Source organism: Schistosoma haematobium, chromosome 1 (genome assembly GCF_000699445.3).
Source record: "Schistosoma haematobium chromosome 1, whole genome shotgun sequence".
In the NCBI taxonomy this organism is placed as follows: Eukaryota; Metazoa; Platyhelminthes; class Trematoda; order Strigeidida; family Schistosomatidae; genus Schistosoma; species Schistosoma haematobium.
Window position 1 is genome coordinate 55,707,789 of NC_067196.1, and position 20,417 is coordinate 55,728,205.

Consider the following 20,417-nt stretch of genomic DNA (forward strand, 5'->3'; position numbering starts at 1 on the left):
TTTAGTTTCATGAGGATTGTAGTCAGATCGCAGGCCAAAAAAGAATAGAAAATATCCAAACAGATTATTGAATAATCAACCAATAGACAAGCGATTCATATTTTTTGGTATACGAACATCGTTTTCGCCTCGTTATTTGGTCTCTCATATAATTAGATTAGTTGTCAATCTAAAATGGCGTAGTGGTTATGACTAAGTGCCCGTAACGATAGTATGGTGAATATTAATAAGCAAATTAACATTTAAATGATGTATACATTGGTCTAACTCACCTGATTCTGTTGTATACTCACCACTGGATAAGTGACAATGCATTGTTTATAATAATGGCATAACTAAGACAAGTCTTTGGCATTTATCAAAGGGTAACTCAGTTCAAAGAAATGTGCTAAAATATACTGCGATTTGAAATGGATTTCACTCAACTGTTTTACAGAATAACCGACATCAAAATTATTGCGATGAATCAGTCGGATAAGTTTGCTACTATCATGAATTCACAAAAAATACCTACCTATTCGATAATTAATTGAACTATTTTGCTTTCGTTGATTATTTTGTAATAATTAAAACTATTATCACTGAAATTTTAGGTGAAACTATAATTTATGGACAACATTTGAGTGACGCTAAACTAACCTTTAGTGTCCACCTAATAAATAAGACCAAATGAGGGTTATAAACCTGTTTGAGGAATTAGAATTATGATTTACAGTTGATGGTTAGGGTTAGGAATTAGATTTAGCGTTTTCATCACGATCTGACATCACCTATAATACCAAAACTGTTTATCCAAATGGATTAGTGGATTTCGCGCCAAAATTTGAGACCTGATATCTTATACGTGATTGGTTCGTCTATAAATTATAATCTCGCAGCTATCTGAATACAGTTATGTAACTGGTAGAGTAGTTCTCGTTCACATTAAATTAATTTGTTACTACTTTTGAAGATCACTTATGATTATTAATTGTTATCCGTCCACACGGCCAGTAGGATTGATGAATGAAGCAGGATATAACCAATAGGTATATTTTGGAATCTTAGATATTTTGGATGGTCAGTATATACAATGAAATTCGACAAGTGTTTAATCGTAAAGTTGCAATAATAAAAGCTAAAATGTTAAGCTGTGTGTTACAAATTAGCTTTTACATGATGTATATAAATAAAGTGTTCTGCCGAGAAACTGGAAGAAACGATTGTCAAGCCTACACAAATCGGTTATCACATCTTAGAAACTTAGATATTTTTAGGAAGACTATCAACAATACATGAACTTTGGGGATAATGATAGCTGAAGCTCTGAATTAGATGAGTCTAATTTTCTCAAGAGAACATTATTTTTTACAGTATTGCAAATACTTGTTAACTGACACTAGTGTGTCATTATGGTCGGTTAGTTATCACGGAATTCATTAGCCAATCAAGATACGACTTATTCGCCCTTGTACTGTACTAAACCAATGACGTTCGTTCGATCCGATCAGCCTAGCGTCCTATTGGTTCGTTGCTCGTCTAGCCCGTCCAGCTGAGTCCACAATGCCAACAACAGCCTCCATTATGCGAATCATTTATTTCAGACATACTGGGTTTATAAAGCAACCAAACAGACCGCAACGCACCATGAAACAAGAAATAACATTCATACACAATAAAGCCAAAAAGTAGCTGTGAATGTGGGAGACAGTAATTAATAAACTGATTATAATATAAGAACACTAAATCATGCAACAATAATCTATGGGTCAAAATGAAGCTTATAATAAGAGGAACATAAATATACACAATCTAATTACTGAATAGTTATACCGTTTGACTGGTTGAAGAACAGCACATATAGGAATAGTACGGTAGAAGTTTCACAACTGATGAAGCGAAAATAAATATTAACGTTATATTCATACAAAGTGCTATGATTCGATTTAGAAACAATCATTCATTGTTGGTTTTGTAAGTTCATAAAGTCTACGACACTAAAAGCTGCTATCGCAGAAATAACCAGAGGTTGGACACTTTCAGATTTGGCTTAAGCCAGCTTTTCAATGCATTGAGAGAGGGGAACACTATCAGAGAAAACATAATCAGAAACATTCTCTGTAATCTCGTTAGGAACTATTTTATTCACTTTTGATTTATTAGTATGGCTTGGGATTGAAAAAGAGTACTTACCCAGGAATTGTTGACTTCTTATAATCACCGTAAAGGGATGGTGACCAAGGTCTTTATTTTATTGGATGACAGGTAGCACTGATAGGTGAAAAACCTTTCACTACTAGTGGGGTATGAATATTAAAACTACAGTAGTGTTAATCAGATTATATCCAATAACCACGGTCATTTTTTAGCACTAGTCCATTATGAACTGGTGCTTTTGCCTACCTAAAGTTAGTTACCCCGTTTTGAACTTTTTTTAAGACTTGAGGACCCGATCGATCTCTTATTTATTCTGTAGTTGGGTAGACAAAAAATCGAAAAATAGCTGTAATTGGAGTTTTCCGAAGTGACCTTTCACCAACTCAGCCATTTGGTGTGAGTTGCTGATCCATCGTAGATAAAAGGGACATATCCGTCAATAGAGCTAAAATCTAGGCAACAGGTGCCGGCAACATCCCTAAATTAACGTCCTACACTAGGATAAAGTTTCATTAGCGCCAGTATGATTTTTGTGTTATCTATACGAAGATGGTTGAAGAATCAGCAATAGAGCTTTATGTTTGCCTCTAGAAGAATCTTGCCATGGTGTGGGCAACCGGGAGTGATAACCGCTCACAAACCTATGACAACACTTCGAGGCCAATAAATTCATAATCAATCGCACTCTTCAATTCCTATTATTCATCTTCCCTTGACTACCAACTCTAAACTTCCTGCTTCGACTTGCTCCTCAAGTGTCACTATGGCCAACGATTCTAGTGCGCGAAATACTGTCCCAAGTCTATTGACACCGCGCTCGAAACTACACATTCGAGTCTTCAACGTACGCACCCTATGTCAAATCGGCCAGCAGACTTCCTTGGCTAAAACCCTAGAATCTCGTACCATTGATGTTTGCTGTGTCTCTGAAACATGCATAAAGGATCCTAGTGTGGTCATTCACTTGACCTCACCTCACCAAAACGGACAGCCGACGAGATATACCCTCCGTTTACCTGGTGACCCGATGGCTAGTTCTCATGGACTGGTGGGTGTAGGCATAGCACTGAGTACGAGGGTAGAACAAACACTATTAAAATGGATCCGCGTTAACAGTCGACTATATGCTGTCTGACCAAACGACTCCGTAAGAACACGTCGTTACCTTTTCGTGATTTCTACCAACGCTCCCACTGACTGAAGCCCGGATGGAGTGAAAAATAACTTTTACAGAAATCTCTCTGGAGTTCTTCAAGAAGCTAAACACTCGGACATAATACTTGTAGCAGGTGAATTTAATGCCCAAGTAGGGAGCTCAAACAGAACAGAAAGACATTTAGGTGGACATTTTGGTATTCCGGCTCAGAGAACAGATAACAGTGATCGTCTGCTGCAACTGTGCCCAGACAATCGTTTATTTTTAACAAGCATTAGTTTTAAACACAAGGAGGGACATCGTCTAAAATGGCGGTCGCCTGCACCAAACCAACGATGGACTCAACTAGACCATATTGCCATCAGTCATCGTTGTTGAGGTTCGAAAGAAGACTACTGCTCGTTCTGGAATACATGCTTGGACTCCGATCATGTTCTAATACAAGCACGTATTTGCTTGTGCTTCACTGGACACGGTAAAGCCACATTAAGAAGACTCATTCGAGTTAAACTCAGTGACGAGAAAGTCAAAAGTAGATTCCAGGAACAACTTAGGCAATTCCGAAAACGAGGCCGACCCGGATGTTGCTTAGCAAGATATACAAACAGCAGTGACATCTACTAGTGATTTGAAACAAAGGACTACGAATAACCAGTGTATTTGTGCTACATCTCTTGCACTGCTAGACTCTCGTAAACTTATCCCATCAGGCTCCGAACACGATGATAAGCGAAAACAAATCAAATCTAGGTTAGCCCAAAGTCTATGGAACGATCGTGAGCAGTGGTGGGCAACGAAAGCAAAACAGATGGAAGTGGCAGCGACTGTAGGTAACACCAGGCAGCTTTCCAGACTAATAAAGGAAACCGAAATTGAGAAGTCAAGTGTAAGACAATCTCTGAAAAAGACAACATTCTCATCTGCTCGCAGTACAGAGGTTTAGAACGATGGAGGAAACGCTTTAAGAAGTTGGGCTTGCCTCCAACTATTTCACAGCTACCTACCATTTTTAAACATCCTGAACGGAACATTGAAATAGGCCCTTGACTCTAATTGAAGTTCAAAAAGCTGTAGCTAATCTGAAACGAGTAAGAGCAGATGGATAGGCTCAAGAGGTCTTTAAGGTGGTCCAATTTTAGCGATTAGGTTGATTAATATTTTAGCTAAAATCTGGGAGTTGGATGTAATCCCATCTGACTGGTCGCAATCACTGATTGTCCCAATATATAAGAAGGAGTCAAAATCATCCTGTGATAACCATGGAGGGACTAGTTCAACTAATATGGCATGTAAAATACTAGCCTCAATTGTTGTCGGACGCCTAACTAAGACTCGTGAACTGCAAACACGAGGAAATCAGGCTGACTTCAAACCTGGTCGTGGCTTCATCGACCACATATTCACCATTCGCCAGATCTTAGAACACAGACATGCTTATCGGCGTACGACAATGGAAGTTTATCTTGACTTAAAAGCAGCACTTGACTCTGTAGACCGAGAGGTTCTGTGTCAGTGTCTGTCATTGAAAAGTGTTCCTCAGAAGTACATAAACCTTGTGAAGGCTATTTACTCGGACACCACCAGTCGGGTCAGTGCTTATGGAAAGTTTTCATCTGATTTTTCAACCTCAAGTGTTGTCCGTCGAGGCAGTCCACTATCTCCATTTTTGTTCAATTTCATCATAGACTTAATACTGGAAATAACGTTCTCGTTGACTGAATTTTCTGGGATTGACCTCCTACGAGGAGGGCTACTTCTTGACTTAGAATACACAAATGACATAGTGCTGTTTGGTGAAGACGTGGATAAAATGCGGAGTATTTTGGTAGCACTGAGCAACAATGTCAGGATGTTTGGGATGCGTTTCTCCCCCTCTAAATGCAAGTTGTTGCTTCAGCGCTGACTTGGGTCAACACCTGAACTGTGGATAGGGAGTGAAGTAGTCGAACACGCTGACAACTTCACTTGTCTTGGAAATCTGATCAGCCCTAATGGGTTGGTGTCAGACGAAATGTGATCACAGATTCAAAATGGTCGTTTAGCTTATGTCGTCTCAGAGAATTCCACGTCGTGCATTATTTGCCGACGCTAGGACTGGTTGGAAAAAGCGGAGAGATGCCCAGTGTATGACATCTTGTCGGGATATGAAAGAAAGCTGCAAAGGACTGGCTTCTGTTGGTCCTTCTCGACTGCCTCGCTGGGGTCCGAGAGATCGTGAAACACAGTGGCTAGAGACGTTATGAGATATGGCCCATAATAGAAGCCAGTGACGATCCTGCTGTAATCTACTCTTGCTTTCTTCATAAAAAGTGGATGTAACTTCCTTAACTGAAAGGATTCTTCTGGTTGTACCTTTCCGTTTACCCATTATTATTTTTATTACACTACCTTATACTAATCTGGTCGTTATTGTTCTTTTTTTTCTTTTACGCTCCCTACCTTCTTTTTTTCTCTCCATTCTCATTGTTATGTGTGGCGCATACATATTTGGTGCCCTCTTGTACCAATACTTGTGTTCAAATAAATAAATAAATAAGTTTGGCTTATGCCAACTTACGTCACCTATGGCGAAGACAAGATATCCGTCTATCAATAAAAGGACGAGTATGCAGCGCAGCAGTTGGTTCTGTTTTATTTTGTGGCTGCGAGACGTGGCCATTAGGGATAGAGGATACTCGTGAGTTACTAGTATTTGATTCCAGATGTCTTAGAAAGATTTCCAGCACTGCTGGGATCACCGGGTAATAGTGAGTAATAATGATGTTAGACTCAGGGTATCAGGGGATGATGGTAAATCAGTTGATGAGTTTGTGAATCTTCATCGACTGGGGTGGTTGCGCTACGTATTACGCATGCCTTACCACCGACTGTCACGGTGCACAACGGTGACAAGTGTTGGAGAAGGTTGGAAGAAAGTTAGGGGTGACCAAACCAAAACGTAGCATCAGTTCTTGGAGTCACTAACTTCTGGTCTGAGCCATGTTGGTATATGCAGACTACTTGGTCGGGGTCCGTCTGACTATCGTAACCAATGGTTGGAGACTGTGGGTGACGTGGCTTAGAATCGATCACAGTTGGGTGGGTGTATACACTCTCTCCCTTCCCTTTATATATTACTATCACTGAAATAACTACTTCTATGAATTTGGTGATTATCTTGTTGTGCTAATAAGGCGTGGCAACTTTGACCGATACATATATCTGCCTGGTCCTACGTTGTAGCTGACTGACTGAGTTACCCCAGACATTTACAGGTACGGGCTTCTAATTCGTTTTGTATATTTTATGGAAATCGTAACAGGACTAATATCATTAGTACGAAATGAATTTCACAAATTTCTGACGAGACAATCATGTGGGAGCCAAATGTGTGACTGTAGTAATATCAATTACTTTATATTTATTTATACTGCCTGTACGTTTTCACACATGACCTTGTTAACCACTTTCCACTAATGCTAAAATGATTATTTATACTAACATTTTGTGGAAGTACATTTCCTATACATGCATGTGTCTGCATGTATATTTATTGCACTATGCATATGACTCTATCAATGTAGACAAAATAATTTAATTAATTAGTGTGTAACCAACCCCAACTATTTATCTATTCAGACTCGTATGTCTGCTACTCATATGCATACTAGGGATATACGTACCCTTCATAGATTTCGTATACTAACTTTTGGAAACGGCGTTATAGTGAATGAAATCCAGTCCAGTAATATACACGAAATTAATCTTGGGATATATGTAAATAACGAACGCTGAATAATCGAACTAATAGTCAGATAAGACTGTTAAAACTCATTCCACTAGCTATTACATTGCTACTAGTCACACTACGGTAGTAGTCATATTACTATAAAAATAACCTTAGTATAAGAAAAATCGTAATAGCACCCGTCCCTATTAACACACTTCGACTACATGTGACAGACAATACTAAACACTACGTTAACAGGTGACACGTAAATATGAAAAAGTAATTATCATGTAGAAACACCTAAATCATTTGACCGCTAACGTATCCAAATTATTCAGTTAATATTAACAACATAATGACATGACAAAAATCATACCGAATTCCCGATAAATCCTCCGACAGTTTTTTAAATACTGAATGACGGGAAACCCGAAGATAGAACTTTTGAACACCACATATGTCACATACTTATAACAAGGTATTTTAACCATCAACTTATGAATGGTTAAGGATGCAAACAATCACACGACTTCGCTAATGTTTTACGCAAAAAGAAAAATTTTTTGTCGTTTATCAAGATCATGAGAAATCTACAGCGATAAAATCTATTTATTTAAACACATAAACATTGGTACAATGATGCACCACATAAATCATTCGATCTGTGTAATGGTTGGGATACTGCCCGGATGCCCAAACCGAAACAGGTTTTCTTAAGAGGCTACACACTCGCAGCCTTTGACTCAAAGGTCTGAAACACTAAGTAGTGGAGCAATGTCAGGAGATGTAGTTTCATGGTAGCCGGTGATCAACATAAGGCTCATACGCCACTTGTTTTTTAGGACACTGGAGCCCATGTGCACCAATGGTTTGGAATTAGGGTTTTCCAACTCCCCTAGGTAGACCCTCTGTGTCCACCAATCCGGTTAAAGCGCCGGATATTCGCCTTTCGTCCTCTCAATTTCGTAAACAACACCCTCGCCGTGAGAAGGCAGTGAGTAGAACTTCTCTGGCAGTGGTTGTATGCACATGGCCATGTGAGAGCATCTCGAGACGGAGAGCTGACTCTCCCCACTATCGGCCGTATCAGGGCATTTCGGGGCGATGAAATGGAAACACTTCATTCCCTAGAATGGAACTAAGATAATAAAAATATAGCGATGAAGCATATGAACCTAATGAAAAGTTATGTAGAAAGGAAAGAAAGCAGCAGAGATGAATGAGGGGTAGATCTATGCCATAGCTGTAATTTTAGGCATAGAATGTGAAAATAATCAGTCCTTTGAACGTTGACAATTTCTACAACACTAACAAGCAATCAAAATGAAGAAATCACTTTTTATCAAAATAGTCTCTATTTGTGAAGATGCAATGAAATACTCAAAGAAATGAACAATTCATTAATAAAACTAATCGTTGTCTAGTGCATGGAGTTGTTTGACCCAAGACAAAAGTAACTGACTGAGCGACGTATTTTCATCATGATAAACGCTGTTTAGTCCGGAAGAATTTGATTCTGAGAGTTCTTGACTGACTGTGCTCTGCAGAATAGGGACCTCAAGACACAAGATAGAATTAAGGTCGTTCCGACACTTTATTTTTAATTGCCTATAAAAATGAGTATTTTTATACATATCTCCAATCATTTGACTTAGAAGTGATGAAATTTCCGTCATACATAATCTGCGTAAAATAGACTTAGTAGCTGATTTGCTTGAATTATTCTCGGATGTCTCATTAAAATTTAAGAGCGAACGTACATTAGGAATGAACTGCGAATCAGCATCACATTTTACTGGAGCCTCTGAAGATGAAGTCTTACACGACGGTATATCATAAGTCATGCTATGGGGGTTATGATTACGGTCACAATAATTTTCTTCTTTAAAATAATTTCCTTGATGATTAAGAGTAGAATGGTTGGCATCTTGATGTCCGTCGACTGATTTAGGGGCATATAGGTTTCCTTTTTCTAACATTTTCAAATGCTTTTTACCGGTCTCATGCCGAATTAAATCAAAAGGACTCATGTAGGTTTGACAAACACCGCAAAAAGCCTTATTAGTAGGTTTTTTATTGAGTGGCGCCTTAACATTACACACTTTATCAAATGAGGATGGTTTTAACAAAACATTGGAAGGCTGATTTGTAGATGATTGGGCAGAGTGATTGCTTATTTTAGACAGGCTTTCAACAGATTTTTGGATGTTATTTTTGTCATTACTGAAATTAGCAGTTGAAGTTCTACACGGATTGTGACAGTCTTCCTCGTAGACATGTTTCCAATAGGCATCCTGGTCACAAAAAATAATTTTGCAAACAAAACACTCAACAACATCTGACATGTTGAGTCAACCTAAAAGAGGATAGTGAAAAAAATAATGAGGGGGATCAAGATATGTGACTGATAATATGAATTCAGAATAGGAACAAGCTCTCATTACAGCTTAGCTACATAGGTTAAAAATGCTTGTAACCCATTCAACGAGTGAACACCAAGTTGATTTTAAGCCACATTGTTTTCGATGGTTAGTAAAACCACCCGGTTACTTGAATTGAAGTGGTTAGAATGGCGTTGGGACGAGTAACCTACTAGCTGAAAGTTAAGTGCTATGACCGAATCATTTCCATGAATGTGTTCAATTTAACACCGAGAAGAACTATGGCAATAACAGCAATTTTGAGCTACATTTGATGATGAGTCATATAATTTCCAGGACTCTACTCAAGGAACTGTTGGACAGTAAACTAATACTACGATCATTCACTTCAAGGTACTGCGTTGTAAACTATCTTTACAGGTAAGCTCCACTAAACACTATGCTGTTTGGACGCCACTGCAATGGCATAGTTCTCATACATAAGCGGTCAAAACCTGTGGGTGCAGTGAATTTATTGAGTACATATCTGAATACCAGCTATTCAATGTTGGGATTACTTGCATGGTGTCTATCGTGTGTAGGACGATGATATTATAGCTATATAATATTTTAAAAAAGAAATCTCATAATAGTATAGCAGAAGCAATGTTTATCAAACGTCACTGCGGAGAACGTGCGAAAGCTGAAGCCAGAAGAGGGTTGGGGATGAAAACAGAACGAGCACCAGGAAGTGAGATTTGATCCTGGAAATGATTAGCTCGAGTGTTCCTGGACGTGGAACAAAACTCAGAAATAACAAATAGATACTTTTTGATCAGTTAATTCTCACTGGGACTGACCATTTAAGCATAACAACACACAGAGTCTTAGTGAAGACCCATTATGGTTTGATACATTAATTAGTCAACTTAGCTTTCAAAATTAAATGGCTTTGAAACATATAACTGGCATACTTTAAACGGACAAACAACTTCGTTACAGTATTGGGCAGCCACCTGAGGTAAGGGTTCAAAATCTTACTTAAAAATGTCTTAGAGCTGATATCAATCAGTGTAAAAGTTATACACAGCGTCCATGAGTATCATTCAATATGTTTGCGAGCCGGAATACTGCCCGGGTGCCCAAACGAAGAGGGTCACTCTTTGAGCTTTTACATGAAGGTTTAATCCACAAAGCAGTGGAGCAATGTAAGGAGATGCAGTTTCATGATAGCCGGTGACCATCAACAGGTCCCTTCAGGATACTGAAGTCCATGTGCACTATTGGTTTGGAATTAGGGTTTTTCAACTCCCCTATGTGGACTTTCCGTGTCCACCAACCCGGTTAAAGCGCCGGACATTCACTTTTCGTCATCTCAACTTCGTAAACAACACTACCGTCACGAGTAGGACTTCCGTGGGTGTAGCTGTATACATGTGGCCATGTGCGAGTACTTTGCGAGGAAGAGCTGACTCTCCCTTCCCTCTGCCGAACCAGAGCGTTTGGGGGAAACAATAATTTAGAACTATTAATTACTTCTTTAATCTAGGAATAAATTTAAGCAAGTTGGTTTGATCATTGTTCGAAAGAAGGACAAAATATTTTTGTTATTCTTAATAATAAACAATACAACTCGAATGCTTTTACGAGTTTAATATTCGTAATGAAGATCAAACTCTATTGTCCTACTTAAACTATAGTCAGTTGGCTAATAGATCAGATATTACAGTAAATGTAGTTCTAATATTTGAAGGAAATTGATAGAAGCACCAATTAAAAGACATACGCAACTTGAAAAGCATTTGAAATTTCTAAGGGACTGATGGTCCTGATATGATTTAATCCTGTTACACCTATCGTTATTATCGAAAATATTACTTGGAAGACAGATATTCTTATGTACTCTACCTTTAGACTTTATTATAAAAGATGAATACCATCTTATAGGTAATTCTTAACGTTAACTGACTATAATAGAAAAGATGCAAACCACAAACCATGCAATACATTGTTTATTACTTTTTAAATAAATGAATAGGAAAGGGAACATATTCTTACATTCCACACTTCATAGAGATTTTCCTACTAGAGTTAATTAACGAATATAGTTATACTTTAATCAAGTTGATTTCTTAAACTCCGTGGTGAATAATATTAAGTCGGGTTGACAGTAAACACTTAAACACACATAAACATATTGGTGACCATATATATGGGAAATATTGATCTTTATGTTAATTAACTATTAAAGTAATCTGAACAACTTTAAAAAATTTCATGTTATTTCCTAAGAGAGTATGAAGATGTCGAGGCAAGACTCTAATTTAGAGACGAGCCAATCAGAAGCGTTTGAGCAATTTCAAGGTCACGGAGCCAAGTTCAACACGCGCTGCTAACATACGATCGGTTCACAGCGGATCTTAGAGAGGAGGTGATTAATGAGAGGTTACAACAGATGGGACGGCAAGACCCTAATTTAGGGACGAACCAATGAGAAGCGTTTGTGCAATTTCAATTATTAGCCAGTCAGAAGACAGTATGAAGTAAAATTATATTACAAGAAAGTAATGAATTACAGTGGATATTCTTCTTTTACATGATTAAAAACTTGTTAAGGTTTGATAAAGGCTCAGAAGTTCTGAATTCATAATGCATACGGTATAGAGAGGCTACAACCCTAACCCTGACCCCAACCGTAACCCTAACCCTAGGCTACAACCCTAACCCTAACCTCTAAAATCCGTTGTAAACCGATCTCATGTTAGCACCCTAACCCTAACCTTAAACATAAACCCTAACACTAAACTCTAACCTAACCCTATGGACGAGTTTCTATACCATATGCATTATGAATTCAGAACCTCTAAACCTTTATCAAACCTTAACAAGTTTTAGAATACCCACTGTAATTCATTACTTATATTCCCACTTTATACTGTCTTCTGATTGGCTAATAATTTTCAGGGTCATTTAAAATTCGTTCAAAGGTCTTCCCTAGAGTCTTGCCTACAACGTTATAATAGTAACGCTTGTTGGACATTAAAGAATTTACTGATCAGTAAACTTTTGTGTAGATAAACTTGATAAATGTAATAACAAAATTACTATACCAGAGAATTGGTCAGGAATGTTTTTTTCTGGACAATAAAAACTCTAAATTTTACTAAGTGTTTCTCAAAAACATTTGAAATTATTCGTAAAACATCGCTAAAATTTTCAATTACCTCTGTATAAATTTGGAAGTATGTGGTATGCAACTGTTAATATATTCACCTATGAGTTTGCGTCCAGTTGGCGGTATTTTTTTCTCAAAAGACATAAACAGGAAAGTCTGGTAGGAATATTCCGTCTCTTAGTGAGAAAATCGGGAAGAGAATAAACCCCAAACAACCAATAAAGCGGAAATAAAGGTGAACAAAGGGGACGGAAGCGTAAATAGAGGGGAAATGTCGATTTTTCCCCCTTACTTCGTGTATTCGGGGGAAATTAGTCGACAACTATACGTAACGTACCGTGTTTGAATATGCCGCATCCCGTACTTATATTTTCACAAAAGTCCATAAAATAACGCACTGTTTAATAAACACACAAAACTATTGTCATTAACACAAGTTACAAAATACGGACACAAGGATTTGACTGAGACACATATAAACTGACTTTGTTTTTTGTTTAGCTAAAGTGTTCCGATATGCTTAGTAGCCATCACAGATAACTAACGTGATGCAAGTGAGTGACGTGCGCTCCGTTTTTCATGTTCGTTATAAATAATTACCTTGTTAGTCCAATACGATACATGAGAAACTTTATTCAGGTGTTGAGAAAGTTTGTTTGATTTTCAGTGAAATTGCAATTAAATATACATGCTTAAAATAACCCATAGTGTCATTGATTAGTACGTAACCTCATTTGTTATATATCCTCGGATCCATTTTGGCGATGCAATTTTTCTATCCTCATGTAGACAGACATTTCCAATAAAATGAGGAGATACAATTTTGACGATGCTCGGAATCAGCAAAAATATGTGGAATACCTAGTAACAACAGCGGAAAAAGCTGTAAGTGAAGGAAATATGAGACAGCTATATGATACAATGAGGAAACTAGCAGGGAAATATAGTAAACCAGAGAGACCGGTCATGGACAATGAAAGTAAGCCAATCACTTAGATTCAGGGACAGAGGAACAGACAAGTGAAATATTTCGAGGAACTCTTGAATAGGCCAGTCTCATTGAACCCTCTGGACATCGAAGCACCACCTACAGACCGTCCTATAGCCGTCCCTCCACCAACGACCGAATAAATCAGGATGGCCATAGGACAAATCAAGAGTGAGAAAGCAGTAAGACCAGACAATATACTAACCGAATCACTTAAGTCATACAGAAGTAACTGCAAAGAAGCTCCGCATTTTATTCAAGAAGATTTAGGAGGAAGAACAAGTGACAACGGACTGGAAAGAAGAATATCTCATCAAGATTCCTAAGAAAGATCTGGGCAAATGTGAAAAATATAGAGGCATCACACTACTATCTGTACCAGTAAAAGGTTTCAACAGTGTTGCTGAACCGGATGAAAGATGCAGTAGACGCCCAACTTCGAGATAAACAGACTGGATTCTGTAAGGATCGGTTGTGCACAGACCAAATCGCGACACTATGGATCATCGTCGAACAACCATTTGAGTGGAACTCGTCACCATACATCAACTTCATTGACTATGAGAAGGCGTTTGACAGTGTAGATAGGAGAACATTATGGAAACTTCTTCGACACTACGGAGTTCCTGAGAGGATTGTCAACATCACACGGAATTCGTACGACGGACTACAGTGCAAAGTCGTGCATGGAGGACAGTTGACAGATGCATTCTAAGTAAGGACTGGAGTGAGACAAGGCTGTCTACTCTACCCCTTCCTCTTTCTTCTGGTGGTTGACTGGATTATGAAGACCTCGACATCTAAGGAATAGCACGGAATACAATCGACAGCTCAGAACTAATTAGACAATTTGGACTTTGCATATGACCTAGGATTCCTATCTCGTACATACGAACAAATGCAGATAAAGAAAACTAGTGTAGCAACAGCCTCTGGATCAGTAGGCCTCAACATACACAAAGCAAAAAGCAAGATCCTCAAATGTAACACAGAGAACACCAATCCAACCACACTTGATGGAAAAACTGTGTAAGAGGTGTGAAATTTCACGTGACTGACTGGTCAGCATCATCGATGAACAAGGAAGATCGGATGCAGAAGTAAAGGCAAGGATTGGCAAAGTAAGAACAACATTCCTACGTTTGAAAAACATGGAGCTACGAAACAACTGTATGGAAGCCAATATCAAAGTCAGAATCTTCATTAGGAGCTTCAAGACAGTTCTACTTTACGGAGCTAAAACTTGGAGAACTACCACAGCCATCATCAAGAAGGTGCAAGTATTTATAAATAGTTTTCTACTCAAGATACTCAACATCCGTTGGCCGGATACCATCAGCAACAGTCTACTGTGGGAGAGAATAAACCAGCTTCCAGCTGAAGAGGAAATTGGGAAAAGACGATGGAAATGGATAGGACATACATTACGGAAATCACAAAACAGCATCGCGAGGCAAGTCCTAAATCGGAATCCTGAAGGGAAGCGGAAAAGATGAAGGCAGAAGGACACACTATACCGGGAATTGGAAGTAGATATGAAAAGGATGAATGTCAACTGGAAATGGTTGCCCAGGACGGGGTTGGATGGAGAGTGCTGGTGGGAGACCTGTGCTCCTCCACGAGGAGTAACAGGCGTAAGTATATATGTAACGATAATGATAGAACATACTTCTTTTGTACACATTGTTCTGGCTTGAGCTCATGGATGGTAAGAGCTTCGGCTATTTTTAAAAGTTAGATACGATGAAATCTAGGTAGATTTGGACGAATCGTATATACGACGTTAAAGTCAAACTGTGGATCAATAGAATGACTGTAATGAAAACATTTCAATCATCTTACCAAATTTACATTATAATTCGTTACTAACTTATTATGTCTATTGTTATTATTCGTATTGCGTAATCTAGTATTATAATCTCTCCATTACATCATCTTAGCTATTCCTTGTTTACGTTTCCTCACGGAACTAGTACTTGAACAAGAAATTTTCATATATATATGTATACGATTGTACAGCTTGATAATAAATTCATTGAAAAAGGAGATCCCTTCTCTGAACTTCGTGTTTTTAGTGCTTAAATAGAAAAAATCCGAAATAATTATTTTTCAGGCATGTTTCATTTTAAATGACAAATCAGCATAGTTAACAATGAAGAAATAAAATAAATTAACTGATTGATCCATGACAGCAATAAGAAATTAAATTTTCCTTTCAAATTGGTTCTCATAATTATTGACTTTTTTTAAAAAAAAAACATTAACGAGTTAGTTTTCTACGGGATGAGGTCACTAACCCCATACCCAACCCTCCTCCTTTATCCGGGCTTGGGACCGGTAGTAGCCCCGGAAGGACTCCAGGTGGAGTTAAAAGAAACATGAATTACATTAATTTATCTTTTAACTGATAAAGATGAAAGATCTTCTTAGTATAAGCAGAAATTCATTCATTCATTTGTTTGTTTTATTTTTTCTTTCCTAATTAACATTATTTATGTAAAAAGAAACACAAAATGTAGTACTATTCTTTCAAAAGTTGATATTTTTACTCACTTATTGTATGATAAATAATCATAAACTGTATAAAGCTTGTTCATTTCTGTTTTTATATGAGGTTCAATATACTATGAATATTTATAAATATATCTTAGTTATTGTTAAAGTATTCTATTTCGTAATTATAATAAAAAAACAATTTTAACAGTGAATTTGGTAAGATTTTACTTAGATTTATGTGTACCTAGATGACATGACTCAGAATCGATCAAAATGGTATGGATGCATACACTCTTTGTCATCCCTTAAACTATGAGATTGAAATTGCTTCACATCTTTCTTTCTATAAACTAATTCTTTTTTCCTGTACTATGTCCTTATATGTAATCTTTCTTTTATATATTACTTCTATGAATTCGGTGTTTATCTTGTTGTGTTAATGAGGTATGGCAACTTGAACCGATGCATATATATATATATGTCTAGTTCTACGAATTAACTGACTGACTGACCTGTCTATTATCCAATAATTGGTTGATAATCAAAACTTACATGGTACGCCTTACTGAAATATATATTTTATATTTGAAAATTCTTGAAGTAAACTATTCGTACTTTAAAAGTTAAACAAAATATGTAAGTTCTGGAACAATTTTTTTAAAAAAAGAAATACATTCGACTTCAGTTATTTCATTAAATCAATAAACCAATCACAATTTATTTGTATGATTTAATTAATATAATTTGTTTTTCTTGATAGTTCTACAAGTATATAAATGATAAAATCTAATATTCATAGAATTATCCACTTATTTTAATTCTATGAAAATGAAAACAAATAATGGTCTATGTAATTACATATACCAATTTGCTAAACAAGAAAGTATATTTAGATATAAATTTATGCAATTCTTGATATTCAAATAGTCAGTTAGATATATAACTTGTAAAATGAAGTTATCATCAACTTCGAAATATGTATACACATCAAAACATTCATATATCTTATTTAAATCTATTCATTTTCAGACCAAGATTTTGTACATTTCATACCTTTTGATGAAGCCGATGATTTTGATGCACTTGATGGAGCTGATATATTTAAATTGAGCTTGTTTAAATGTATCCATTCACCGGAATCTGTATAAAATAAGTGATAAATATTTGGTTTTGAAACTTTCTCAGTTGAATTTGATGTTTCTGTATGTATTGTGGGTATAGGATTTAAATGTTTGCTAGTGTTATTATTATTGTTATTATTACTGCGAGTGTTAAGCAGTTTAGTTATATCCGGCGAAGAAATTACTTTTGGAATAGCTAAAGAAGATGAATTTGTACTACTTATATTATTTGTAGTAGTACAATTAAATAATCCTTTAGGTAAAATATCGTTCATATTCATAGAGTTCAAGTATCTATCATGTTTTCTATTTCTTTCACAGATATAAAAATTTGAATTAAGATTATTTTTTAATGTTCGAACATTCCTCCGATCAACTTTTTCATCAACAGACTTGATTCTGTAAGGATCGGTTGTGCACAGACCAAATCGCGACACTATGGATCATCGTCGAACAACCATTTGAGTGGAACTCGTCACCATACATCAACTTCATTGACTATGAGAAGGCGTTTGACAGTGTAGATAGGAGAACATTATGGAAACTTCTTCGACACTACGGAGTTCCTGAGAGGATTGTCAACATCACACGGAATTCGTACGACGGACTACAGTGCAAAGTCGTGCATGGAGGACAGTTGACAGATGCATTCTAAGTAAGGACTGGAGTGAGACAAGGCTGTCTACTCTACCCCTTCCTCTTTCTTCTGGTGGTTGACTGGATTATGAAGACCTCGACATCTAAGGAATAGCACGGAATACAATCGACAGCTCAGAACTAATTAGACAATTTGGACTTTGCATATGACCTAGGATTCCTATCTCGTACATACGAACAAATGCAGATAAAGAAAACTAGTGTAGCAACAGCCTCTGGATCAGTAGGCCTCAACATACACAAAGCAAAAAGCAAGATCCTCAAATGTAACACAGAGAACACCAATCCAACCACACTTGATGGAAAAACTGTGTAAGAGGTGTGAAATTTCACGTGACTGACTGGTCAGCATCATCGATGAACAAGGAAGATCGGATGCAGAAGTAAAGGCAAGGATTGGCAAAGTAAGAACAACATTCCTACGTTTGAAAAACATGGAGCTACGAAACAACTGTATGGAAGCCAATATCAAAGTCAGAATCTTCATTAGGAGCTTCAAGACAGTTCTACTTTACGGAGCTAAAACTTGGAGAACTACCACAGCCATCATCAAGAAGGTGCAAGTATTTATAAATAGTTTTCTACTCAAGATACTCAACATCCGTTGGCCGGATACCATCAGCAACAGTCTACTGTGGGAGAGAATAAACCAGCTTCCAGCTGAAGAGGAAGTTGGGAAAAGACGATGGAAATGGATAGGACATACATTACGGAAATCACAAAACAGCATCGCGAGGCAAGTCCTAAATCGGAATCCTGAAGGGAAGCGGAAAAGATGAAGGCAGAAGGACACACTATGCCGGGAATTGGAAGTAGATATGAAAAGGATGAATATCAACTGGAAATGGTTGCCCAGGACGGGGTTGGATGGAGAGTGCTGGTGGGCGGTTTTTGCACATACAATCACTACTACACTGATGTACCAGATAGTATTCCGTCTAGCATAATAAAACGTGAACGTGAAGTTATGTGTATTTTACTTCTTAAACTATTCGTGATATCACTCTCTACAGCCTGTTACCCTACAGCCCTTAAAACTTCACTTATCATTCTTAAAATAAAGACGGCACATGAAAGTAATGTCGAAAATTACCGGCGCATTAACATAACCTCAGTGGTATCTAGAATGGTGAAAAATGTAGTTTAGTCGGCGGTAGTTCAGCACCTGCTTATTAATAATCCCATCTGGACCTCGCAGAATGGGTTCCTTAGGTCAATATCATGAGATGTACGCCTAGTAGACTATCTGAATGACATAACCCTGAAACGAAACAACAGACTCCTTGTATCAGTCCCACTCTTAGTCTTTAAGAAAGCTTTTGATAAGGTTCTAGAGAGAAGGCTTCTTGTCAAACTAGAGTCCTTCGGAATCAACAACCCACTGCGTTCATCATTTGCTTCATTTCTAACAGAACATAAGCAAACGATGAAGTACAGTGACTCTTTCTCATCACGTAGATTAATAACTAGTGGAGTCATCAGTGGGGCGTACTAGGTCCACTCTTGTTTCTTGTGCATATATATACGTGTAACACCATAAAACTTGGGAGACCATACTTATACTCTGATGATCTCGAAATGGTATGTAGCATTAAGTTCGAAGCTCTAAGTGAAAGTGTATCGCAGATTAAAAGTAATCTCAATAACCTAACTATCTGTAGCGAAAAATGGAAATTACCATTCACCCTCAACAAGTATGGGATCATGCATTTTGGAAAGCACCCCTACGTACTACAACTTAAATAAAGGTAGTGTTCAAACACTCAAATCAGTTTACAATCTAGATATTAATTACACAGAAAGCCTAAAATTTGAAGAACATGCTTCCTCTATTATTTCTAAATCTAGAGGGCTAATTGTTTTGATAAAGAAAATTTTCTTTGCAACAGAGGCTAAGCTTACCCTTTACAAAATATTTATACGACACTCCCTTGAATATTGCTCGTTTATCTTCTCAAACACGAGTACCACACACAAAATGAGAGTAGAAGATGTTCAAAGAACCTTCACATGCCGACTGCTATGATGTGACTCCAATCTCAACTACATAGGTAAGTGTAGGAACCTTTCTTTAGAACCTTTATGTCAATGTCGGCTAAGGAGCATTCTAATATTTCTTTACAAAGCAATATATGGACTCTCATTTCTAACCTCCTACCTGACCATTATCCATGACCCAGTCTACAGACTCGGAAACTACGCATATACACTACTTACCGTAAAACACCGAGTGCTAATGCGTTGTAAGTTTTTTACGCTGCTGTATAGTTCATTATGAAAAAGGTCGCCAATACCTGTCCGCAACGGTGATACTATCACCAAGTTTTAAAGACTAAAAGCGATTTTACTTGGATCTAAAGAGCCTCACCAACTATTCCATAAACTTCCACACACCAGTGAGGCACTTTATTATGAACCGCCTTATATCTAAACCAATCATGAGTATAACAGACACCAAGTGACGTTACTACGGATATAACCAAAAGATAGGACACATGGTTAACCCTCTCCCATTATTCATTGATTATTAGTCATGTCATTATGCTCCTAATCCTCAGTTTCAGATTCTGAATCTCTCTAATGGTTAAAATTGTATTATTTTTCTTAAGTGTCATGTCC

General features: G+C 37.3%; 1 protein-coding gene across 1 annotated transcript; it reads right to left on the reverse strand.

The window, feature by feature from the left end:
• Positions 1-8,410: 8,410 nt before the first annotated feature.
• MS3_00001656 (uncharacterized protein) lies at positions 8,411-12,880 on the reverse strand (the record flags this gene model as incomplete). The annotated part of the gene is made up of 2 exons (XM_051209126.1): positions 12,586-12,880; positions 8,411-9,357 (listed from the first exon to the last, which is right to left on the reverse strand). The coding sequence occupies exon 2, from the start codon at positions 9,344-9,346 to the stop codon at positions 8,411-8,413; it is 936 nt and encodes a 311-aa protein (XP_051074555.1). The 5' UTR covers positions 9,347-9,357; positions 12,586-12,880.
• Between the last annotated feature and the right edge of the window lie 7,537 nt (positions 12,881-20,417).